We start from the raw sequence: 24,005 nt of genomic DNA, 5'->3' as shown, positions 1-24,005 counted from the left end.
CAGCACTTGGGTATTCCATTATTATAAGATGTAAAAGACGAGTTTGTAGCTATTTTCTATAGTAACCAAATAAAGGCCTACTTATACACGTGATATACTATGGGATTAGGCTACATCTCAAGACTAATAATCAGTTTTGCAACAGGTAGGCCCACATGTGCTGTAATGGAATTAGGGGAAGTAGCCTATCTATAATCCTACATTTATTTTTGGCTATGGCAGTTTGATGGCCGATGTTTTCAACTATGCTGTCATGAAAGCTACATTGCCTATAACGTTTTGCGGACTTTCTGTAAAGAATATCTAATAATTTGGCCCATAAACCTGAAACTGTTAAAATAAGACTGATTCGACATGAAATGGTTAACGAATAATTTCAGTGTGTGTGAGTTCTTACGCAATGGAAAAACTGCCCTTTGCTGGAATTAATTTAAAGTTAATGTAACTAATACTTTGGTGGATCTCTGCTGTATAATACTAATAGAACTAGATAGCGCATGTTCTGTCGAATAAGACCATCCCACCCATCTCTCTGAGAGCTCTATCGTCTCTGAGAGCTCTATTCTATGACAAATGTGACAAGGTCTACGTCCTTCACATTCAAATGAATGCATGAGTACAAACAACCACACAATACTATAGCAAATTACAACACGTCCTGTTTAGGTTTTATCTAGACATGTAACAAAGGATTTGTTTATCAAATGTACCATAAGAGTTGTGGAAGACTTTGAATTGGCCTAGTGCAAGCATAATGTTTTAAACTATTTAGTCAGCTGTTAAATATTTAGTCAACTGTTTTTTAGCAGTGGACCGTCTCACTTAAAAACTATAAAAGTAACCTGCCAACAACACGTTGTCTTTGAGAAAGAATGTATTATTGCAATGTCTATCCATTATCTGTTTTCTTTCTCTGCCATACAATGTGTGTGTGTTTTCCAGGTGTTTTCCGGTAAGTGTTATTATATTCTGTGACCTCACTTAACTGGGATGATGCCAAAAAAAAAACAGAAATTCCCCTAGTACTCGTGTTAGTGTGTGCCATTCAGCTAGAGTGCTGATGGGCGGAGAATTGCTGGGAACTTTCAACAGAACTAAACACAGGAACATAACTTAGAGATGAGTTAGAAGAGAGAGAGCGGACAGAAAGATGGATGCTGGTGAGAAGTGCCCTGTGTGTCAGGACAAACTGAAAGACCCCATACGGCTCAGCGAATGTAAACATGAGTGAGTTGCATTATCTCTTTCTTACTCATCAACACAGACATACATGCACACATAGAAACTACAGTCACAGTACTGAATTGGTATCCTGATGCTTTCAGCAAGCTAGCATTATGTTTGTGTCCATGACATGTTAGTTCTAAGTCCCTCTCTGGAAATTTCATAAGCTAAGTGGTTGTAAACAGAGACACTTTGTCAAAGAAAGGCATGCCTGCACTGTAAAAAGGGAAGTGGTGAACTGCCAACACCGTAGCTTGTTAGCATGTATGTTGCTTCTTAATATCTTCAGTAGCACCTCTTCCTTATAACTGCCTTACCGGGAATTTGTTTAATGAAGTGAAACTGAAATGTGTTGGTCACAGTATACCGTGTGGCTGTGATGTGGGGGATACCGGTGGAAAATTCCCTTAGCATACTTTCAGTTTCACATTCTATTGACAAACCAAATTTCAGTTTAGTGTTTTTGTGTTTTGTCTGTATCTATTTCTCTCTCTCTCTCTCTCTCTCTCTCTCTCTCTCTCTCTCTATGTGTGTGCGCACGCTTGGTAGGTTCTGTCGGATTTGTCTCCAGGAGTCCATTCGTTTGAGGAGACATTGCCCTCTATGCAGGGTACCAGTGAATGGTGACCCTCTCACAGCAGTGCCCAGCCAAACAAGACGCTCAAGGGTAACTCCCACATAGCACACACACATAGCACACACGCACACACACACACACACACACACACACACACACACACACACACAGATAGAGAGAGAGAGAAATACACAGACCCACAGATAAAGAGAGAAAGATAAATTAACATAGGCCTACTCTTACTATTTTACCAAGGTGAGAGATGGGTCAAGACGTTCAAGACATTCCATGATTCCCCCCTTCAATGGTCGCTCTGTTTTTGCTGACATATGGAAGTAAGGCTCAAACCCTTCACCTTGGAGGTCAATTGATTACGAGGCAGCTGAAGAAAAATAAAGCTGAACATTAACTTATAACAGAAGATGTATTACTCAGTATAATTGCTCTCTCTCTCACTCTCTTTCTCTTGCTATCTCTCCAACCTTGTTTGTTTAGTCGAAACAGCCAGCTGATTGCTTTTCCAAACCAGTCTGGCTCTCCCAACCCAAACTTTGCACTCCCCCCTGCCCCTCTCATCCTACCTGCTGCACCTGCACCTGTCCTGAGATCACCCCGGCCATTGTTTTGGACATCCACTACAGCACAAACTTCAGATCCTGTTGGCCTACGTCATAGTAGACCTTTCCGGAATTCCAACATTCCTTGGTTGACTATGTATAGTCACTCTGACTTCTCCATGTTGTGAGTCCACACAATGAAAGTAATGAAAGTGATACAGTGATAACTTCATTAAGAGTTACAGGGGCAGTCCTACATTAAATAGGCCTACTCATATTATGTCATATTTTCAGACATGTGCAGAATCTGCTGATTGAACAAGCACAGGCAGAGCAAAGAGGACCAATGCTCAACAACAGGTGAGCTACTGCATACATGCATACATGAACACAGTGATCGAATGTCAAATGCTTACATGTCACACTTGTGTGATGTATGAGGCTATTTGTTTTCACTTACCTGTCTTTTTTTCCTTCTCTCTCTCTCCCATTTTATATCGCTCTGTTCTCTTTTCAGTGTGAGGGTGTTTGTTTGTCCCTACTGTCAGCTGGGGGGTATGGATGAGCTGGATCTGCGGGATCACTGCAATGCTCACCACCGATATGACCCCACCCCCGTGGTTAGTATCAATGTGAAAAACAAACCCTAAGAGGAAAGCCAGTGCTATGCTAGGCTTTCATCACTATGTTTTTTGTCCACCAGGTGTGTCCTGTGTGCGTGTCACTACCACACGGAGATGAGAACTATTACAGCCAGAACTTCATTGCTCACCTGAATGTGCGGCACAGTTACTACAGCCAAGACATCACTGTGAGTTTCTAAACACACACACACACACACACACACACACACACACACACAAACACACACACACCAACAAGCATGCACATAAATACGTACTGTATACAAGATCACAGAGAGGCACAAGCTCACACACACTCACACAGATAGAGAAACACTTTATGCATTTACAACCATAAACTTATTTTGCAAATCTAAACTTATTTTGTTACATCTTATTTTTGTTTGACAGGCCATCCATCAAAGCGATGACATGAATATGCAAGTGGCCATGCTGGAGTCCTTAATAACTTCCCATTAAACAGAATTCTGATGCTGCTCAATGCCCTGCAATACACTGGGAGGGAGTGTATGTATACTATACAATTGTAATCAAGAATTGTAATCTGTCCATATGATCAGTTGAGTCTTTACACAAATATTCAGTGATATTCATCTGTCTTCTGTCATTATCATTGTCGCTACATGTGTAGGTTTCTGGTGTTTAGTGGTGGTTTTAACAGTAGCAAACGCAACTCACCCCTGACCTCGCCCCCCAGATTGTATTCCCTGCCGTCTTTTAAAGGCGGTGTTTCATGTTGTGGGTAGTAGTGTTTTTGTCATTATTAACAAGTCACTGGTCTCTGGAGTTGTACCTTAAATTTTTAAGCATGCTATGGTGCAACCTCTAATGTTAGACCAATCTCTAAACTCCTGTTTTTATTGGAATACTTTAGAAGGCGATTTTTAATCAATTACAAAGTTATTTGACTGAGAATAGGTTTCCTGACATGTACCAATCAGGGTTCGGTGCAATGCACGGCACCGACTCTGCCCTCTTGAAAGTAATGAACAATCTGCTGCTCACAGCTGACTCTAAGGGCTGTTTAGTTTTGGTTCTCTAAGATCTTACTGATGCGTAGACCCATGCCATCATCTCTTCAGAGGTGTCGTGGAAACCTAAAGCATAAAGTTATTGATATATTATAATGTACCTTTCTTTTTCTTTTGTCCTAATGTTTGGGATTTGTTTCTGCTGGTTTTGTGATTTTTTGGATAAAAGACTGAAATAACTTTGTTCTGAGTTCTTTGAATTAAAATCAAATATTTAAATTAAATTAAATTAAATTAAATTAAATTAAATTAAATCAAATCAAAAATCTATTTGGTTTTGATGTGGTCACTGTTGCCTTGCACATACAGTATAACCTATTACACCTCTACACATAGGATAAACTATAGCCTATACGATGCTTTTAAACTACTTATACTTAAATGTCTGTGAAAGCTGAGCACTAGAAAGACATTAACGTTATTGTATACACATCAGTGGATGTCACTTAGTTCGTCCTGCTACTGGAAACGTTGGAGCCTCTGATTTTACAAAAAGGGCCCATTGACCCATTGTGTTGTTTGACACTGACAGAAAACTGGGAAAACTGTACTTTATGATTACAAACTTGTAGTCATGTGACTTAATATTTTTATATGATAATATTTAGTTAAAAATAGCAGGCATTGTGCATTGCCCCTGCCCCACAAGTATTTCCACAATCTCATAATCCTGCGCATTGACAGTATACTTACTTATGTAAAGAGTATTACAGGTAGTTTTGTGTTTCATATGAGTATATTTTAATGTAATTAATTTTGAATAATGTGTAATACATTTTAATTATGCTATACAAGCATACACTTGTGTGTGCATGAATATGTGTCTCTTAATAGACTTAGTCACACTGAAAATTAAGAGACTGAGGGCTATATTAATGTGAGTCAGCATTGTTTCTTGTCTAAGAAGAATAAGTAAGTACACAAACACCATATACTAATAGCTCTTTCCCCTGTAACACAGTGTAATGATATTCTTATGACAACACGGGGCAAAGTACAAATAACATAACCTTATATGCACCATCAGCAACAAACACACACACAGGAGACATTATCTCCTCATCACACTTATCTTATCACTGGAAATGTCGCCCTTTACCCATCCCCATATAACACATAGACACTCACAGACACATGCCAGTTGATCACAGACTCCCTACACATGGTCAGAGACCAGAAAGTGCATTTAGAGAAACGCACACAGACACACTCAAAAACAGCCTGAGGGCATTCAGGATAACCATGCCCGCCTTCATCGCCCTCATCTTCCTCACGTGCCTGTGTGGTACGGTAAGTACCTCCATGCTCACTCATGTGTGTATGTGTGCCACTTCATTACTTACATATGTTTGTGGTGGCTTTGACTGTGTCTGATTTTGTCAACTGCATCCTCCAATGTACTTTCTACTGTATACTGTGAAGTCAGTTTAATATATTGTGATTGCCTGTCTGGTCAGTGGTCAGTGTGATGCGTACCTAAACCACTCTATGGTGAAACAATAAGCATGCAATGGTTTTGCGTTTAACGTTGCACAATGACATTCATCATCTTGTGTGAACCTCCTGAATGTTTTTTTTGTTTTTTTTCACTTTTCCCCCTACCAGGCACAGTCTGCACTTCCAGGTGAGTTATATCCATTTGTGTGTGTGTTTTTGTTAGTGTGCGTGTGTGTGTGTGTGTGTGTGTGTGTGTGTGTGTGTGTGTGTGTGTGCACGTGTATTTGTGTGCGCATGCAGGTGTGCAACTGACCTCAGTGTAAAGTTTGAATCTCTTTGCTCTAGTCTAGTCCATATCTGGATCTCATTGACTAGTTTTTAAAGATGTCGCTAATGTGTATCCTTACATAGATGAGACTGACGTGGATGGAGGAAGAGACTTGGACATCTTTGACATTAACTCAGGTAAGCGGACTCAAATGAGTTGACTGTTGACCCAATAATAAATGAAGCTCACTGACTGGCTCGTTTCATATACTGACAACTGTGCCCTCCACAGAGGCAGGTCTGGAGCTGGTGGAGGGGGATATAGACATGAATGAGGTGAGTGTGTTTCATAGGAAGGATGACATAGAACCTAGTTCTATGATCTTCGTTCTTACTGTACTAGTAAATGCAGTATTTCTCAGTAGTTTTTTTTTGCCCCCCCAAGTCATCATTTCCACATCACTACCAAAAATACACATCTACTGGTGGGAATGTCTTGGGAATAAAAACAAACATTGTGTGTGTGTGTGTGTGTGTGTGTGTGTGTGTGTGTGTGTGTGTGTGTGTGTGTGTGTGTGTGTGTTTGTGCATGCACCTGCCTGTGTCCCTATTTGTATGACTTGCAGGATGAACTGAAAAATTCAATTATTGGAGAACAGTACCGCTGGCCAATGCCTGTCCCATATGTCCTGGAGGACAGCCTGGGTGAGTAAAGCACAAGGACACAAACATAGACATATGCATGCACATACACACATGCGTGTGCACACACACACACACACACACACACACACACACCTCCAATGACAGACATCTGTACATCCCTACTGACTCCTGAGGTTTTGTATCTGTGTAGCATTGTGTTTTGATAAGAACGCATGTGTGTCTCTGCATCCACATCTGCTCAGAAATAAATGCCAAAGGAGTTATCTTGAAGGCTTTTGAGCAGTACAGACTGAAGACCTGCATTGACTTCAAGCCGTGGACTGACGAGAAGAACTATATTGGTGTGTTTAAGGGCTCTGGGTAAGCAGTGCTGTCACAACCTCCCTCTGCATCACCACAGACTAAGCATGCAGCCAACACAGTAGCATCTTTACCTTACCTTGCCTCAGTCGTCACCTTAGTCACATAGCCTGAAATATCTTTCCCCCTTGCCGCAGGTGTTTCTCCTCTGTTGGAAATCGGAGGGAAGGAAAGCAGCGGCTCTCCATCGGCAGTAACTGTGATCGCCTGGGGACAGTTGAGCACGAGTTCCTACACGCCTTGGGCTTCTGGCATGAGCAGTCACGCTCCGACCGAGACGACTATGTCAACATCGTGTGGAACGAGATCACTCCCGGTAACTCCTGATCTATAAACTTCAACGTCTACTAATCAGTCATTTCACCTAGTCATCTGTCAGAGCCCATTAGTTAAAAAGGCCTATGATCTGTTGGTATTTTATCTATAATTGTACCCTGATGTTGAAGATGGGTTTTAATTTCTACATTATTGTATCTGTTTGTGGATTGGATGTCTTGACCATGTTTTGCATTTGCACTTCATCACTTTTTCTCACTATCCATGCAGAAACAGCCACCTCAGTCAAAAGTAAGAACTGTCTGGTAGCAACACAAATTAATTCCCACCTGTCACGCTTACAGGTAAGGAGCACAACTTTAACAAATACGATGACACCGTCTCAAGCACCCTGGGCGTTCCATATGACTACGGCTCTGTGATGCACTACAGCAAGACGTCCTTCAACATGGGAGAATTGCCCACCATTGTCACCAATATACCAGCATTCCTGGATGTGATTGGACAGCGCATGGGATTTAGTGACAGTGACCTGCTGAAGCTCAACAGGCTCTACAATTGCTGTGAGTGCAGATCTTGCGGTTTGGTGTCACACTTCACAGCTTTCCCACAAACCCACACCTCCTTGTGCAATACTCTTATCCAATACGCTAGTCCGCACAAACACACACAAAGGCACCACTCTCTCCTAATTCAACATGAAAAAAATGTCCCCCCTCTCTACCAGCTTCCTCCTCCACGTTCCTGGACTTGTGTAGCTTTGAGGAGGCCAGTGTGTGTGGGATGATCCAGGGTCCCGGGGAGAAGAGGGACTGGAAGCGTGTGCCGAAGGCTGCCGGAGGTCCAGAGACAGACTACACTACCATGGGCCGCTGTGAAGGTGAAACATACACACAACATAACACACACACACATACACGTAAACAACATCTACACACACATAGCAATACACATTTAAATGTGTGCACCCATTCGCAAATATATGTACATAATCAACACACACCTTCATATGTTTAACTTGTGCACATTCTGGGGGTAGGCTGGCCATGGATGGGGGCTGGAACTTGCCCCCGTGGGAAGGATTGCAGGGGTTAAAATGAAAGAGTTATATAAAGGTACTTTGTGACATGAATTTATCTCTTGGCAAATAACCCTGAGGTACTGGAAAGCTCCTGGAAAATTGATAACAGTTCAATCATTTCTTCTCAACTATTTCATAGCCTCTGATGACTGTCACGCCTCATAAAATGGTTACTTATTTGACTTACCATACAGACATATTTTTGTGTCTATGTCTGTGTGTGTGCATTTAGAGCGAGACTAGCTGAGCACTCATGACCAACATTTAAAATATAACTCTTTCTGTCTGTCTCTGCCAGGAGCTGGCTATTTCATGCATTTCGATGGAAGTCCTGGGGACACAGCATTTTTAGAGAGCCGTCTGCTGTATCCCCACCGAGACTCCCAATGCCTGCAGTTCTATCTGTACCAGAGTGGTGCCTCTGAGGACCAGCTCAGGGTGCACATACGCGAGTTTGAGGAGGGAGACACCACAGGCACCCTCAGACTCATTGAGACCCTCAGTGGTAATGCAAAATTCAAGAACGTTGGCCAAAGTCATTATGATTGGACAGCACACTTAACAACCTGTGTAAAACTGTGTATTGTCATAAGTCAGATATTGTTGATTATAAGAATGAATGATGAGACTAAAGGTTGCATTCTGCGACCAAAGATCAAGAAAAGTTAACACAGATCTTGAGATTAGATCCAAATGCAGTTCAGATGAAAAGTATGCTGGGCTCATCTTATAAAGTTGGAAAAAGTCACACTGTGAAAGCAACTTCATAGTTAAACTGCAGCCCAATAGAACACAGAACAATAAAAGAACACATTTAATTAAAGAATTTGATTGCCATAGCTGAGGAATTGTAGCTGATGTCAAGTTTTCTTCCTCTTGCAGGTGGTGTGAAGGACTCCTGGGAGCTGTATCATGTGACCCTAAAGGCCTCTAGAAAGTTCCGGGTTGTTTTTGAAGGGGTTAAAGGCAACGGAGGATCTGTTGGTGGGCTTTCTTTGGATGACATCAACCTCTCAGAGACTCAGTGCCCCCACCACACCTGGCGCATTCGCAACTTCACACACCTGCTGGCCACCACGGCTCCTGGAGTCAAACACTACAGCCCACGCTTCGTCTCCCGAGAGGGCTACACCTTTCAGGTGGGGCTGTACATCAACGGCAGGACCAGCCCCGGTAACATGGCCATCTACCTCCACCTCACCTCAGGTCCCCACGACGACAAGCTCAAGTGGCCATGTCCGTGGCGACAGGTTACCATGGCGCTGATGGATCAGAACCCAGACATTCGTCAAAGAATGAACAACTATAGGATGGTCACGACCGACCCCAACCGAAGCGAACCAAATCGTGAATATGAATAATGATAACTACAAAGATATCATCTTTTCAGAGGGCCTCCTAAAATAGAAAAAAATATACTTAACTGCACATCACAGTATTGGTTGATTGGTTAAATAGATGACTAATATGGCTTTGCTTCCTCTCAGCTGACGGAGGTGTGGAGTACTACTGGGACGACCCGAGAAAGGTGGGCAGCTTGGTGAACGCCTCAGATGGAACCCAGTTCTACCGCGGGCCTGGAAGTGGAACCAGTGCATTCCTCACTCACGGTCGCCTCAAGAGCCGATCCTTCATCAAAGCCGATGACGCCATCTTCCTCCTCTCTCTTGACGGTAAATGTGTCTCCACGGCAATATCACCTCAGGACGTTACAGATTATCTACTGGAACTCACTTTACATGGTGTTTTTGAGATGATACTGAATTAGACTCATTTTAACTCATTTACTTTTCACTATTACAATGTTTGAGACTGCTATAAAACACCTGATCTCTCGTGAAATTGCTTTGGACTGAGATGGTTTACTTTGGTGTGCTCTAAAGTCTTCTGATTATTCTCATCTCTCCTCAACATGGCAGTTCATGCAGGACCAATAAACGCTTCTCCTCACTCTCTCCTTGTCTTGGCAGATCTGTCCTCTCTTGTTCCTCCCAAGACCCACTCCTGTGGCGACAGCTGCCATGGGAGACAGTCAGAATCCCAGGCTGCCCAGACTCCCCAGGGAACCGTCATAGCAACGACGGCCATGGCCATGTTTGGTGTGGCCGCCATGTTGCTGGTTGCTGTGGTGAGCACCGTGTACTTTGGCAGGCGGTACAGGAGAAGAGGCGACGAACGAGGGATAGAGCTGGAGAGCCAAGGAGAGGAATGTAAGTCTGAGGCTGTCTCTTCTCAATTAGGAAATGACTTCTTTTGACTTCATATTTTAAAATGTTGAAGAGAGAGATTTTAACCTAAAGGCCCATTTAAAAAGATTAAATAAAACACATGAACTTACAATTATTCTTCAGTCAAATGAATTACCATCCCACACTAATCTAGAAGATATGTTTATATATTATTTATATTAAGTGACAACCTTTTCCAGTGTTATTTGCCATTTTCAAATGTAGACAGACAGAAAACTGAAATACACCAAGTATGTAATATCTCATGCAGCCTTTGTAATGCTTTCATCTTTTTTACAGAAAAGCAAATCAGCAACGCAGACTCTCCATTTCTCTCTCCTCGATAAACTGGGAATGCAGATCACAGCACAATGCAATTTCAGCATGTTTCACACTAATACATTTCAATACAAAAATAATTTGCACCTTTCTGTGTTTTGTCATATTGATGTTATTAATGTCACAATCATTGTTGTAATTTATAAAATGTTTGTATGTGATATTGCATCACCATATCAACTAGAGGGGCACTCAAGAGTGCAGACCTCCACTAAGGCCAAAGGCCTCATCTCGCACTGTTCAAAATTCCTGGATCCACTCTAAATTTGAATGGGTCCTTCCTTAGCCCATTCTACAGCCCTCCACCAAGTTTCATGAATGCAAAATGAATGAGTAAGATGCAAAAGAGGATTTATTGGACAGAAATTCACAAAGAGTGCCCTCGCAGTGTTGTTGAGACTCCAAATTCACCCTCAGATGAGAAAGACCACATCTTCGGACACCATGACCTGGTTGTCGTCCTGCATGTGGTCGAGCAGTTGCTGGATCTCGAGGGGCTTGAAGGGGTCTTCCTGGCCCTGGTTGACGTGTGACAGGAGGTCAGACACAGCCACAGACTGTGAGCGTGTAGACTTGAAGGCTTTCAGCAAAGCTGCCTTAAACACCTTCAGCCTGTGTGAAACAAAAAAACAAAAAGAAGGTCATGGGTCATACAAATCTTAATGCCATCACATGTAATGAACCTAAACATAAAGAGGACAACAGGTACTGTACCTGTCCTGACTAACGACACTCTTGGTCTTCTGAGATGATGGCTGAGACGTCTGACTGGGCTTGGCTGTGGAGGAAATTAATCATTAGAAATCAAAGATTTTTGAGTTATACAAACAAAGTCATACAAACTCACTCTTTTCATCTTCAGTGAAGTCATAAGGGTCCATGTTATCCCCTGCTTCTGTGCTGTCCATGTCATCTTTAGAAGCGCGTCCTCTTGTCCTGTGCCAACAACCACACAGAAATGTCCACGCTCTTGGTGGTGAGGACTAAAACAACTTAAAAAACACATTTACTAATTAATTCAAATGTATAGGAACCACTAGGAAATGTGTGTATTTGCCTTGTGCTTCTCTGGCTCGGCGTCTCCTGTGTCTCTTGTGATGCATCATCCTCCACTTCCTCGCCCTCTTCTGCAACCTTCCGTTTTTTCACCTTCTCTAGGACCTACACACAAACAAACAAACACACACACACACCTTGCCCTCTAGTGGGTAAATAATACATAAGCTGTGACTGACTCATAGCTGCTTAAGGGTAACTGTATAACTAGGGAGTTTCCATAGTTACCTTCTTAAAGTAGGCAAACTGCATAAGCTCAATAGCAGCCTCTGCGTCACTCTGTTCAATAGCTTTGCTCATGCGAGCTTTGGCGTGTGCAGTGGCCAATCGGATCATGGTCTCAAGGGCTCGGGCGGTCACAGGTATTGTCTGTTGGACACCACATGAGTCAATCACGCACACAAACTCCAAACTTGAATCGTCTGTTATGACAGAGCCAGATATGGAAACGTATCAGGTACGGATGTTCCTATGGCTGTGTGTATGTGTGTGTGCACGTCCATGCGTGTGTGCAGGTGAGTGTACAGGGGCACTGACCCGGGCAGATTCTTGGTTAACCTGGTCGTGGCTGCGAAGTTTAGCATACTCCTCTGCTATGTAGTCAGAGGCCTCCTGTGTGAGAACCGGCTTCACCAGCTTGGCCACATGAATGTACTTCCTGATGAACTCCATGGTGACGATCTTCTCCCTGCATGGACAGAGGAAGTGGTTCTGGTTAAATGAACGCTACAGAAGAATGGTGCGTCGTCATCAAGTGACGAGAAGGAAGAAAACAATTAACTTCGGGACTTTTAAATGTCCCTAAAAATCAGCGACTAATAGTCCAGACTCATCATTCCAGGTTCGCCCCAAGTGATAATTGCTCTGACAGATGATGAGTGATGATTGGTCTGAACAGAGAGCTCTAGTCCTTCCTGAGAACGTGTACATCTGGGTGGGTGTTCTAATGGGATACCGTTTGTTGCGGTGCCCGTGCAGCATGTTGTCCCTCTTCTCATAGATCTGCAGCTCTTGATCGGTCACCTCTGTGAGGTTGGGGTCGTCAGTTGCAAACACGTCCACTGTGCTTCCAAGGGGCATTGCTGTTGGTGCACACGCAGCATTAACACTCTGAAAACCAAGGCCTAAGGTTGTGAAGCTAAAAATCCATCTGACTAGTTGCAATTTAACAAAATCACCTAAAACCTCTCATTTCAAAAATCTCAAATAGGTGAGGAAAGGAAACAAAGACAAGTAAAGAAAATGACATCCATCCTGTCCTGCTTTGAAGATGGTCATGACCTTTGACTCACCTGTTCCCTCTGGCTCCCCAGGTGTGCGGTAGCGGTGCATGCGCAGCACATGCTCAGCGATCTGGCGATCGCTGTCCGGGTCCATCACGTCCAGAACAATGAAGAGCAGATCAAACCGAGAGAGCAGAGAGTCCTGCAGGCCTATGTTCTCCATGGGAGTCTTATACTGATCATACTGCAGAGACAGGAGACATGAAGGAGTGTAGACATGAGAGGGCAATCAAGTCAACATATAAGTTAATTAACAAGTAGAGTAGACTCTGTGGATATCTGTGGTAGGAAATCTTAAAAATGAAAAAAAATAAAATTACAATTGCAGCCTCACCCTGCCATAAACTGGGTTAGCTGCTGCCAGCACACTGCAGCGAGCATTTAGTCGTGCATGGATGCCAGCTTTGGCAATCGTGACCCGGCCTTGTTCCATCACCTCGTGGATGGCAGTGCGATCCATGTCAGACATTTTGTCAAACTCATCAATACAGACAACTCCTCTGTCTGCCAGCACCATGGCCCCTGCCTCCAGACGACGATCACCTGCCGGGAAAGTGAAAGGGGGAGGGGAAAGTGATTTAAAAATAAATAAATCAGGCAACTCTTACTAAAATGTCAAGACAGTGACTCAAATGATATCAGTAGCGTCATATTAGAGGAAGAACACAGGGTTTTCCTCTTTACCTGTATGTGTGTGTGTGTATCTGTGTCTTTTACCAGTCTCCTGATCCGTGGTCACTGCCGCGGTCAAACCCACTCCGGTTGAGCCTCGTCCAGTCGTGGGGATCGCCCTTGGTGCCGTAAACAGCACATAGCGCAGAAGCTGCGACTTCGCAACTGAGGGATCACCTGCCAACAAAAGGGTTGTCCAACCCAAAAGCTGCAGGGAAACTGAGTTGATGCATGAACAGAAGCCAGTCTATCTGGGTAGTTAATACGCACTATAATTTTAGAAACAATAAACACCCATTATGTGTAATGACCCAGGAAGACAATAGTTAAATTCCCTCAATGGCAGGCAGAGGGGGCACCATAGATATATTCCACCCATCTATAGTGTGTTGCTGAGGCTGAAAAGCATGGCCCACCTATCAGGAGGATATTGATGTCTCCTCGGATGCGAGTGCCATTCTCCAGGTTGGTCTCATTGCCACCCAGCAGCAGGCAGAGGATGGCCTTCTTAATATACTCATGCCCATGGATACTGGGGGCCAGGGAGCGACCAAGGTGCTCAAACACATTCTGCACAGACAAAAGGAACAAATCTATATTATCCATCACATACTTTTAACCACACACATAACTAACTGATGCTGTGATGCTGTGGCACCTTCAAGCATGTGCAATATAAGACAGCAGGGGGAGCTCTTCTCACCTTAGAGTGGGTTTTACAGAACTTCTTGATCTTGCTAACATCGTCTGCTGAGAAGACAGGGACAATCTCCTTACTCATCAACTTAATGTTGTTCACCAGAAGGATAGTTCTGTTGGATACAGCAATCTTAGGATGAGCAGACCCAGTGTAGAGGTACCTTGAACATCAGTAGTCATCAAAAATCAAGTTTCTGTTGTTCAACACAGGAGAACGGTTTTGTAGAATGCAATCTTTTTTTTTTTTTTTAATGGGAAGCCCCAAGGAAGAAGTGCCCTATGAACTATTAGACTAAAACTATGTATCCAAATCCTTTCCAGACATATTTTCAGAGGCTATCCCTCTAAACTCTGACCACTTGACCTCTGACCTGAAGGTGCCAGAGGTGAAGCCTCCCTGTTTGGCGGGCAGACAGCGGTACACGCCCACTAGCTGTACGCGATCTCCAGGCTTCACTTTGTCCACCATGTCATCATTGACCATGATGTCAACGGAGCGTGGAAGCTGACCAGCGGGGGCTTTCTCAGGCATCTCCTGCACGGTCAGCGTCTGGTGGTCCTTATACCGACACAAGCCAAACTCAGTCTCCAGAGGGTTGTTCTCTTCATCCTATACGCAGTGATGTCATCAGGTTATTTGCCTTTGTCTAGGCACACACGTAAAGAGAGACAGACGTTCTACTGCTCATGGAGATGGTTATTTATTCATCCACAGACAGGATCTTTACCCTTCACCTTAGTGGGATAGATGGCACTGGAGGGGAAGGCATCCAATGAGGTGAGGTCTGTGTACTTTCTCTCCAGGGTCTTCTTGGTGGCTGGACAGTAGTGGACACTGCGCATGATCTTTGGCCTGACAAGAGAGCCTGCCACACAAAATTGTTGTTCATTTCAGGAAACTGACCGATTCTAGAACAACTCAAAACTTTGGGATTTGTAATAACATCACAAACAAAATGACTTCCATAACCACAGGCTAATATATGTGACAAAGATCAGTTATGAATCATTAAGAGATGTAAAGTTATGGTATTAGCATGATGGTTTCTATGGGTCACATCTAGCTAACCTTAATTGCTACATACAACACACTAAATCTTGGCTAGTTTTCTACTGTACCACAAAATAAATGAGAAGCCATATATTTGATTAATTACAAACAGCATGGATGAAAATTTTAGTGTGAGCTCTTACATTTGGTGACGATACCCTCTACACACACCAAGTTGCCTAGGAAACGAGCACTCAGGGAGCGTGGGGTCACGTGTTTAGTGCCAAAGCTGCCTTCAAAGCCTACATGAAACTCCTCAAACTGTTTGGAGAATGTGGCATCTATTGAGGAAACCAAATCCTTCAGTGCACGCTGGACTGCCACCAGTTCAGAGAAGGCATTCCTTAGTAACCTGAACAGTGGGAGACACACAGACCACCATAGAGAGAAAGACGAGGTTAAGAGAGAGATACAAACAGAAGGTATGAGAAAAGAAAGAATAGAAGAGTGATTTACACAAAATATGGAAAGAGCACAGAATGGATAAAGGACATTAGATATGTGAATAGGAAATGGGGAACAGCAAAAACAAAATGGATGTAATAGCCTAGAATGGATGTGGAGCAAAACAACAAAAACAAGACGAACAGAGGAAGGGGTAGGTTCCTGCACATCAAGCACGTTTAACCCCTATACACCTGTTATTCAACCAGCACAGACTTCACGCTAATCACAGAAAAAAGGGGATTTGTGTTAGTGCTCCCATCACCATGGATCTATGAGGATTGTTGTGTGGATATTTTGGAGAAAAAGAACACACACAATGGCAGTGGCTCCATGCCAGTATGCCATAATGTCATGGTGTAATGATGAAGGGAAAGTATACAAGAGGGAGTGGTATGGTAAAAGGGCTCTCTCTTGGTGAAAGAGGACATGCATTGCAAATTAGCATTTAGAGACAACTTTCCGCTACAGGTCATATATTGTTCTGTAGGTACACGCATTATTGCTAAATGCCTGGCATTTCTATTAAATCCCTTATGGATTTTAGTATGCAGAAGTCCTTGTTATACAGTCTATATGCCCCATTACAACTCTGAACGACGTCAACTCACTCCTTGGCACGTTTCTCGTTCCTGCGGCGCAGATCGTTTATGTTGATGAGAAGTCGGCACTGGCCCTCGGACACCATGCTGCGTACCTTCTCATGATACACTCCTTGGTCTTGCTAAGGGAAACCAGAGCACAGCTGCTGTGAGTTATCGTTAAAGGTTATTTGTCCCAATCGCAAAATACCGTAGTTTAGCCCATCTAATCTAATCGAACATGTTTTAGGCATGGAGCAATAGCAAAAGTACTAATGAAATGTGAATTATTAAATAAAAGCTCATACATCGTCATCAAGGAAGTCCAAGTACTCTCTCTGTGCTTCACGCAGCTCGAGGTCTTCAAATTCATTATCCATTTTATAAACACGCAGTTTCTCTCCCTTCTGTTGCCAAACACCTAACGTGAAATGCAGAGTTTCCGATGTACAAGCCAAGTAACAACTCGACCTAGGCCCGTTCACAGACAATGAAATGTCAACTGGGGAATGTGGATTTTTAACACTTTTCAGAGAGGCACCTGAGATGCCACCTCTTGTGATGTGCCACCATTCAATCGAGTGCTTCAATTAACCAATTATCGCATGCCTGAGCCATATCGCCTTCACAACCCCTCACGCCAGTGTTAATGAGACAGAACGCGCAGAACTATATTAATTATTTGGATTTGAATGCCTGCATAAAACAGCTATTTGTGTGTTTGAATCGTAGGAGTTATTATAAGGCATTTGGCCATGATATGGGTGATCTTCCATGAGTGGTGATTTGGCTTATGACATAGGGCACGTTAGAGTAATTATCAGTGAGGCAGTGGTGATGGCAGTGTACTAATGACTAGGGTCTTGGCTCTGAGCATGTTGCCAACAGAGCAACAGGGGCTTCAGTGTGTTATGTTGAGGGTTAAAATCCGCCCGGGGCTGTTTTGAACCTGTGCCAAACAGCTCGCATTTAAACCGCCTCATTTCTCGATCACAGTCACATTCCTCGCGCCACAGAATGGGTGCCCCGCTGGCCTGCACAGAAGACGCATCCCGAAATCACAAAAGTCCTCCTCCCTCGCCCACAGAGTCAGCAGCAACAGACAAAGCCCCCGATTCACGCCCCCACCTCGCACTACCCACTGGTCGAGACAGAGGGATCTTCTGCTCTCGACAAAGAAGGCTCTCTACCGAAACGAGAGTAGTACACACTACGTAATCAAGCGCCGGAGGCTCCCCTGTGAAGCACCTGGACCCCGCCTCCTTCCCAGGGTGGGGCGCAGAGCAGGTAATCGCGAGACCACAGTCCGTCAATATGCGGAAATAATAAAGCACGGAGAAACGTCTGATCAACACTGTGAAGCCAATGTCCACAGAGATAAGAGTAAGTGAAGCTGTACCTATTTTTAATTTGGCCTGAAACGTTTACACAACTCTGTAGAGCAATCGCTAAGTAAATAAGCCATTGTTTCTATAATATCTTGGGCATGAGCTACTGGCAAACATTTCCCCCTGTAACAAGTGGTTTACCGGACATTCCACCGTGTTTTGTTGTCTGAGCTTGTGGCAGGCTTCGTTTTCTGCTTTTTGTTGTATTGTTAGCATATATGGGTAAAGTTTTGATTGCAAATGTACATTTTCCCAACTGAATGGTCCGAACTTACAACAATTATAAAACTGAAACCTTCAAATGATTAAAGAGCTCATCGTAGTTTCTGTCACGTGAGCGCACGCAAACTTGTGTTTTCCTTGTGAACAGATATGAGCCATCCACCCAGGACTCACCGGGGACAGAGGGACCGTAACGGGGAGCGCAGTGGGGGAGCACCCCGAGACAATCGGGAAGGACGGGCCAGGAGGGACTACTATGAAGACAGACCACCGCCAAGTGACAGGTGTGTTACAGAGATGTACAGATACATTCAGCTGTGTGTGTGTAGATCCTCCTCTGTCATTATAGGAGTGGGAGTCTGTCGAGTTTATGTGGGGGGTTGCAGCAATATGTTACAATAACCTATATGTGTAGATGAAAACACACAAATATTCCAACTTAGATATTGTGCTTTCAAGTTAAGGTACCTAAGATACTTACGTTTCTGCCTGTCTACATTTCTCTTGCTCATCCTATGTGGTCCTGGCCTCTCTCTTTGCCCCCAACCCCTCACCATCCTTTCTCATTCACCTCGCAGCCCATCTACCCAGCCTCCCTACTATTCCAGCTCGCCACCAGCTCCTAAACAAACGCAGAGATCGGCACCTCGAGAGGAGCACAATGAATCCAAGTGCACCCACATATGTTCTAGAAGAGGTACAAGACATCTGTTTTTATTACCTATCACAGTTAGTGGCATAGGGCGAAGTGCATTAAGTATGTAACTAGAAGCTGAGGAACTGAGAGGCATCTGACTGGCCTGTCAGTTAGGGGTGTTGATGAAGGTGATGACACCAAAAACGAGAACACAAGTGTAGCATAGATGCAGATCTGTTGAGGATTGAACCAATCTCTTCTAACTGATAAACAGATAACACCATTTCTAAGGCTATACCCCCGCCCCCCACAAAAAAGTGGGATGTCCAGATCACAATAAAGCACTAAAATGAATGGAAAGGCAGGCTTGTAAATGATAAGTCACAAAAAGAATGGATCCACAATCCGGCAGTTTGAGCTGAGGCTACAGAACAAGAGAGCTCCTTGAGAGGAGGAAGGAGAGGGAGCTAAATCTGGTCAGGTCATAAGACTGTACGTGTGCTCTAGAATAAGTTTCCCTCATTATGTGGACACATCCACTGATTCTACACCGGAGCACACCCCCGTCAATCATCCTGTCAAACTGGTTTCACAGTTAAGCTTGCCACACAAACTGAGTGCCAGTAATTAATGCATGTTATCAAATGCTCTCTGAGCTGAGCACAAACAGTGTTATGCCCTGACACAAAGCTGGTCTATTGTTGTTGGCTGTCTGAGCTGCAATGTTTTCATCAAGCGTGAAAGGCCTTTTAGTCCCCCTTGGTTGAGATCACACAGACATACACAGTTACTCAGGCAAGGAAAATTGTTTGGCATCACAGGATTTGATAAGAGAAGGATTATGCTGGAGACTACCAACAGTAGAAGCATTTTACCTTCAAGTGTGTGTGTGTGTGTGTTTAAAAGCACATAGTAGTCCCTACATTATTAAAGTCAGACTTGGAGCATTCCTCTCAAGTTGGTACTGGAATAAGGAAATGGGCTTCATTAACCCTTCCTACTGTTTCCCACATTGAAAGATAAGAAGTAGACAGTCATATTTTCTAGCAACAGCAACTTTATTTTCTAAATAAAGAATGTGACACCATTCTAAAGGGTAAACCCTGATGTTAAATGATAAAAGTGAGTAAGATGTGAGAATATATGGCACATTTTGTCACTTGGCTTTGTCTCTGCTCTATAATACATTAGGTCAGGGACCATTCAATCTTGGTCCTGGTAGCAAGGCAGTGCCAAGAGATCATGTTGCAGCTTAGGTCAAGTATTTCGTATTGTGGATATGAATCTAAACACAACCTTGGATTGTACTGGTTAAAGATTAGGTTACAACCAATTGAAAACACCATAACTTGTGTGTGTGTGCGCATATAAGTAATCAATTTTCAAGTGATACATTTATGTTTTGTGGTCTTGAAGTGTATGCAGTGACATGCTCGTGTCTTGCAGGAATTGTGATGATCTGTGCCGTCCTGACTAACGCACTGGTCCTGGTGTGTATTGTGGCAGCACATCTCTCTATGGCTGGGTTGTCATCAGCGGGCCTGTCTGGAGGCTTCAGCATCAACTCCCAGATCCCCTTCCAGGGGACCGAGCTTCAGCAGGTCCGGGAACTCGATATGCAGCACAGCCAATTACGCGCGCCTCTGGTCTACGGGGGTGTTGCCTACAGTCTCACCATGGGCGTCATCTCCCTGCTTTTTGTGGTCTCTGGGTCAAAGCCCGCCCACTTGCTACCAAAGAAGCTGCTGGTTGGCCAGTTTCTCTTCCAGCTCATAGGGGGTGTGGCCTACGTGGTTGCTGTGGGGCTTTACCTGCACTTTGTGATTACTATCAATGCAACCGATGTGTGTAAGAGACGTGAGCGGCTCTATGCTGGGCGCGGCTTCACCTGGATGAATTGCGACGTGGGTGGGGGTGATGCTGCGGTGGCCCTGTTCGCACTCATCACTGCGCTGCTGTACGCGGCCGGAACATACTTCACCTTTGTCACTATGCGAAACGTGGCACACTACAACAAGCACACTCAAAATCACACACATGCACGTTCACACATATAACAAACACCTGTTTGTTCCAACACCGACATGTCTTATATGGATGAAAGAGGAATGTAAGGCCACACACACACAAACACACACACACACACACACAAACACACCTACCTAATCAGTAACAGAAAAAAACCTGCAAATGTCTTCACTTGTTTCTAATTCCGACAGGACTATTAACAAGTTATTTAGTAAAGCTTTTATATTGATTTTTTTATGGAATAATGTCTGTAACCTCACATTCAAATAACATTTGTCTGCCTCTTAATAGCCGGATAACTTGCCATCGTTCGCTGTAGACTGTGAATATTCTGATTCTGGTATGTTTTTGGATGGAGGTTTGAATTCAACGATTCTCAATGTTGTAATTTGTAAATAAACTCCTGGTTTTAATATACATATCTTCTTCTGCAGTGTCTGACTTGATATTTATCAAAATAGTAACTTTTTAAGGTAGTGGCAGTTATTCAATTTTGTCTATCTATATGCTCTAAAATGTTCAACCGAGATCACAAAAGACTTTTTCATGCAAGCATTTGAAAGAGGAATGATGTGTCAAACCGCCATTTTGAAAATGTATTGCAAAAATCATCAAGAAGACAAGGAATGTGCAATTGACATACAATTCCCAAGTGTGCCATGGTTGCAGGTTAATTTGTTAATGCGTAATTGTATCAATTTCGTTCGTAAAAGACTGAGTCTCGCTGTATTGCTCAGGCCGAACTCCAGCGTCTATTCACAGGTGCTATCCAACTACTGATCGATACGGGGGCTTTGACCTGCTCCGTTTCCGACCTGGGCCGGTGCACCCCTCCTGAGACGACCTGGTGATCTCGGGCTCCCCCAGGAGCACCATATCGACACCGATCTTAGTGTGGACATCCGCTCGTCATAGCTCACTGCAGCCCCGACCCCCTGAACTCAAACGATCCGCCAGTCTCAGCCTCCCAGATGCTTGGACTACAGGGGCACGCCACTGCTCCCGGCGAAAGCAGAGGCGCTGTGCATTGGGTTTGGGTTTGGTTTTGGATTATGTCAGCATGCCAGATTACCGAATGTGCTTGAAAATGAGTCATTGTTCTGGTGTTCTGGTTTTCTTTTTCGTCCGTGTTGGTTCTATCTACTACCTGAGCCAACGGTATTGAATGTAAACATTAATAAACGAGGCACGCCATTATGAAAATGTATTGCAAAAATCATCAAGATGACAAGGAATGTGCAAATCACATAAAATTCCCCAAATGTGCCATGTTTGCAGATACATTTCTTAATGCGCAATGGAAACAATTTCTACTTCGATTTGTACTGCCTGAGCCAATATTCTTCAATGTTAACATTAATATACGAGGCACTCCATTATGAAAATGTATCTGAAGAAGACAAGGAATGTGCAAATGACATACAATTCCCAAGTGTGCCATGGTTGCAGGTTCATTTGTTAATGCGTAATTGTAGCAATTTCGTTCGTAAAAGGCTGAGTCTCGCTGTATTGCTCAGGCCGAACTCCAGCGTCTATTCACAGGTGCTATCCAACTACTGATCGATACGGGGGCTTTGACCTGCTCCGTTTCCGACCTGGGCCGGTGCACCCCTCCTGAGACGACCTGGTGATCTCGGGCTCCCCCAGGAGCACCATATCGACACCGATCTTAGTGTGGACATCCGCTCGTCATAGCTCACTGCAGCCCCGATCCCCTGAACTCAAACGATCCGCCAGTCTCAGCCTCCCAGATGCTTGGACTACAGGGGCACGCCACTGCTCCCGGCGAAAGCAGAGGCGCTGTGCATTGGTTTTGGATTATGTCAGCATGCCAGATTACCGAATGTGCTTGAAAATGAGTCATTGTTCTGGTGTTCTGGTTTTCTTTTTCGTCCGTGTTGGTTCTATCTACTACCTGAGCCAACGGTATTGAATGTAAACATTAATAAACGAGGCACGCCATTATGAAAATGTATTGCAAAAATCATCAAGATGACAAGGAATGTGCAAATCACATAAAATTCCCCAAATGTGCCATGTTTGCAGATACATTTCTTAATGCGCAATGGAAACAATTTCTACTTCGATTTGTACTGCCTGAGCCAATATTCTTCAATGTTAACATTAATATACGAGGCACTCCATTATGAAAATGTATTTGAAAAATCATCAAGAAGACAAGGAATGTGCAAATGACATACAATTCCCAAGTGTGCCATGGTTGCAGGTTAATTTGTTAATGCGTAATTGTATCAATTTCGTTCGTAAAAGACTGAGTCTCGCTGTATTGCTCAGGCCGAACTCCAGCGTCTATTCACAGGTGCTATCCAACTACTGATCGATACGGGGGCTTTGACCTGCTCCGTTTCTGACCTGGGCCGGTGCACCCCTCCTGAGACGACCTGGTGATCTCGGGCTCCCCCAGGAGCACCATATCGACACCGATCTTAGTGTGGACATCCGCTCGTCATAGCTCACTGCAGCCCCGACCCCCTGAACTCAAACGATCCGCCAGTCTCAGCCTCCCAGATGCTTGGACTACAGGGGCACGCCACTGCTCCCGGCGAAAGCAGAGGCGCTGTGCATTGGGTTTGGGTTTGGTTTTGGATTATGTCAGCATGCCAGATTACCGAATGTGCTTGAAAATGAGTCATTGTTCTGGTGTTCTGGTTTTCTTTTTCGTCCGTGTTGGTTCTATCTACTACCTGAGCCAACGGTATTGAATGTAAACATTAATAAACGAGGCACGCCATTATGAAAATGTATTGCAAAAATCATCAAGATGACAAGGAATGTGCAAATCACATAAAATTCCCCAAATGTGCCATGTTTGCTGATACATTTCTTAATGCGCAATGGAAACAATTTCTACTTCGATTTGTACTGCCTGAGCCAATATTCTTCAATGTTAACATTAATATACGAGGCACTCCATTATGAAAATGTATTTGAAAAATCATCAAGAAGACAAGGAATGTGCAAATGACATACAATTCCCAAGTGTGCCATGGTTGCAGGTTAATTTGTTAATGCGTAATTGTAGCAATTTCGTTCGTAAAAGACTGAGTCTCGCTGTATTGCTCAGGCCGAACTCCAGCGTCTATTCACAGGTGCTATCCAACTACTGATCGATACGGGGGCTTTGACCTGCTCCGTTTCCGACCTGGGCCGGTGCACCCCTCCTGAGACGACCTGGTGATCTCGGGCTCCCCCAGGAGCACCATATCGACACCGATCTTAGTGTGGATGTCAAGTGC

At 43.9% G+C, this 24,005-nt stretch overlaps 4 protein-coding genes across 7 annotated transcripts; 3 read left to right on the top strand and 1 right to left on the bottom strand.

Annotated features, from left to right (window-relative positions):
- The first annotated feature begins 57 nt into the window (after nt 1-57).
- LOC116222153 (E3 ubiquitin-protein ligase RNF166) lies at nt 58-4,212 on the top strand. 3 transcript variants are annotated; one of them, XM_031575305.2, is made up of 9 exons: nt 58-145; nt 1,093-1,227; nt 1,774-1,891; nt 2,057-2,136; nt 2,297-2,542; nt 2,653-2,718; nt 2,876-2,978; nt 3,062-3,169; nt 3,393-4,212. In XM_031575305.2, the coding sequence occupies exons 2-9, from the start codon at nt 1,151-1,153 to the stop codon at nt 3,459-3,461; spliced, it is 867 nt and encodes a 288-aa protein (XP_031431165.1). In that variant the 5' UTR covers nt 58-145; nt 1,093-1,150; the 3' UTR covers nt 3,462-4,212. The 3 variants fall into 3 exon arrangements, with proteins under 3 accessions (XP_031431165.1, XP_031431166.1, XP_031431164.1); XM_031575304.2 differs by having other exon boundaries at nt 100-145; nt 943-1,227; XM_031575306.2 differs by lacking the exon at nt 1,093-1,227 and having other exon boundaries at nt 75-145.
- An 898-nt stretch (nt 4,213-5,110) lies between these two features.
- On the top strand, nt 5,111-10,773 carry mep1ba (meprin A subunit beta a). Its single transcript, XM_012831531.3, has 14 exons — nt 5,111-5,323; nt 5,639-5,657; nt 5,882-5,935; nt 6,030-6,073; nt 6,364-6,442; nt 6,646-6,763; nt 6,901-7,079; nt 7,384-7,602; nt 7,767-7,919; nt 8,419-8,625; nt 9,003-9,467; nt 9,608-9,793; nt 10,091-10,330; nt 10,649-10,773. Coding segments are annotated over exons 1-14 (2,121 nt in total). The 5' UTR covers nt 5,111-5,167; the 3' UTR covers nt 10,651-10,773.
- A 248-nt stretch (nt 10,774-11,021) lies between these two features.
- mcm3l (MCM3 minichromosome maintenance deficient 3 (S. cerevisiae), like) lies at nt 11,022-17,014 on the bottom strand. Its single transcript, XM_012831537.2, has 17 exons — nt 16,782-17,014; nt 16,504-16,616; nt 15,592-15,800; nt 15,133-15,263; nt 14,769-15,007; nt 14,402-14,510; nt 14,115-14,268; nt 13,744-13,875; nt 13,361-13,569; nt 13,036-13,210; nt 12,699-12,825; nt 12,281-12,431; nt 11,972-12,112; nt 11,745-11,848; nt 11,535-11,623; nt 11,402-11,465; nt 11,022-11,299 (listed from the first exon to the last, which is right to left on the bottom strand). Exons 1-17 carry the CDS (start codon nt 16,851-16,853, stop codon nt 11,101-11,103), a joined length of 2,418 nt encoding a protein of 805 aa, XP_012686991.1. The 5' UTR covers nt 16,854-17,014; the 3' UTR covers nt 11,022-11,100.
- Nucleotides 17,015-17,323: 309 nt separating this feature from the next.
- Nucleotides 17,324-21,167, top strand: si:ch211-191a24.4 (uncharacterized protein LOC100150331 homolog). 2 transcript variants are annotated; one of them, XM_031575307.2, is made up of 4 exons: nt 17,324-17,760; nt 18,232-18,367; nt 18,662-18,780; nt 20,167-21,167. In XM_031575307.2, the coding sequence occupies exons 2-4, from the start codon at nt 18,234-18,236 to the stop codon at nt 20,775-20,777; spliced, it is 864 nt and encodes a 287-aa protein (XP_031431167.1). In that variant the 5' UTR covers nt 17,324-17,760; nt 18,232-18,233; the 3' UTR covers nt 20,778-21,167. The 2 variants fall into 2 exon arrangements, with proteins under 2 accessions (XP_031431167.1, XP_012686988.1); XM_012831534.3 differs by having other exon boundaries at nt 17,332-17,856.
- Nucleotides 21,168-24,005: the final 2,838 nt, after the last annotated feature.

This window comes from Clupea harengus, chromosome 10 (assembly GCF_900700415.2).
Source record: "Clupea harengus chromosome 10, Ch_v2.0.2, whole genome shotgun sequence".
Taxonomy (NCBI): Eukaryota; Metazoa; Chordata; class Actinopteri; order Clupeiformes; family Clupeidae; genus Clupea; species Clupea harengus.
The sequence above is the reverse complement of the archived record's forward strand: the minus strand, read 5'-3'. Positions and strand labels throughout refer to the sequence as shown.

Coding starts and splice junctions, on each gene's coding strand:
- LOC116222153 (XM_031575305.2), top strand. CDS start 1,151: ATGGATGCTGGTGAGAAGTGCCCTGTGTGTCAGGACAAACTGAAAGAC. Junction 2,719..2,875: donor GGACCAATGCTCAACAACAG/GTGAGCTACTGC, acceptor TTCTCTTTTCAG/TGTGAGGGTGTTTGTTTGTC. Junction 3,170..3,392: donor ACTACAGCCAAGACATCACT/GTGAGTTTCTAA, acceptor TTTGTTTGACAG/GCCATCCATCAAAGCGATGA.
- mep1ba (XM_012831531.3), top strand. CDS start 5,168: ATGCCAGTTGATCACAGACTCCCTACACATGGTCAGAGACCAGAAAGT. Junction 6,443..6,645: donor TGTCCTGGAGGACAGCCTGG/GTGAGTAAAGCA, acceptor ACATCTGCTCAG/AAATAAATGCCAAAGGAGTT. Junction 8,626..9,002: donor ACTCATTGAGACCCTCAGTG/GTAATGCAAAAT, acceptor TTCCTCTTGCAG/GTGGTGTGAAGGACTCCTGG.
- mcm3l (XM_012831537.2), bottom strand. CDS start 16,853: ATGGATAATGAATTTGAAGACCTCGAGCTGCGTGAAGCACAGAGAGAG. Junction 14,269..14,401: donor TCTGTAAAACCCACTCTAAG/GTGAGAAGAGCT, acceptor TTGTCTGTGCAG/AATGTGTTTGAGCACCTTGG. Junction 13,211..13,360: donor CTAACCCAGTTTATGGCAGG/GTGAGGCTGCAA, acceptor CTGTCTCTGCAG/TATGATCAGTATAAGACTCC.
- si:ch211-191a24.4 (XM_031575307.2), top strand. CDS start 18,234: ATGAGCCATCCACCCAGGACTCACCGGGGACAGAGGGACCGTAACGGG. Junction 18,368..18,661: donor AGACCACCGCCAAGTGACAG/GTGTGTTACAGA, acceptor TTCACCTCGCAG/CCCATCTACCCAGCCTCCCT. Junction 18,781..20,166: donor CCACATATGTTCTAGAAGAG/GTACAAGACATC, acceptor CGTGTCTTGCAG/GAATTGTGATGATCTGTGCC.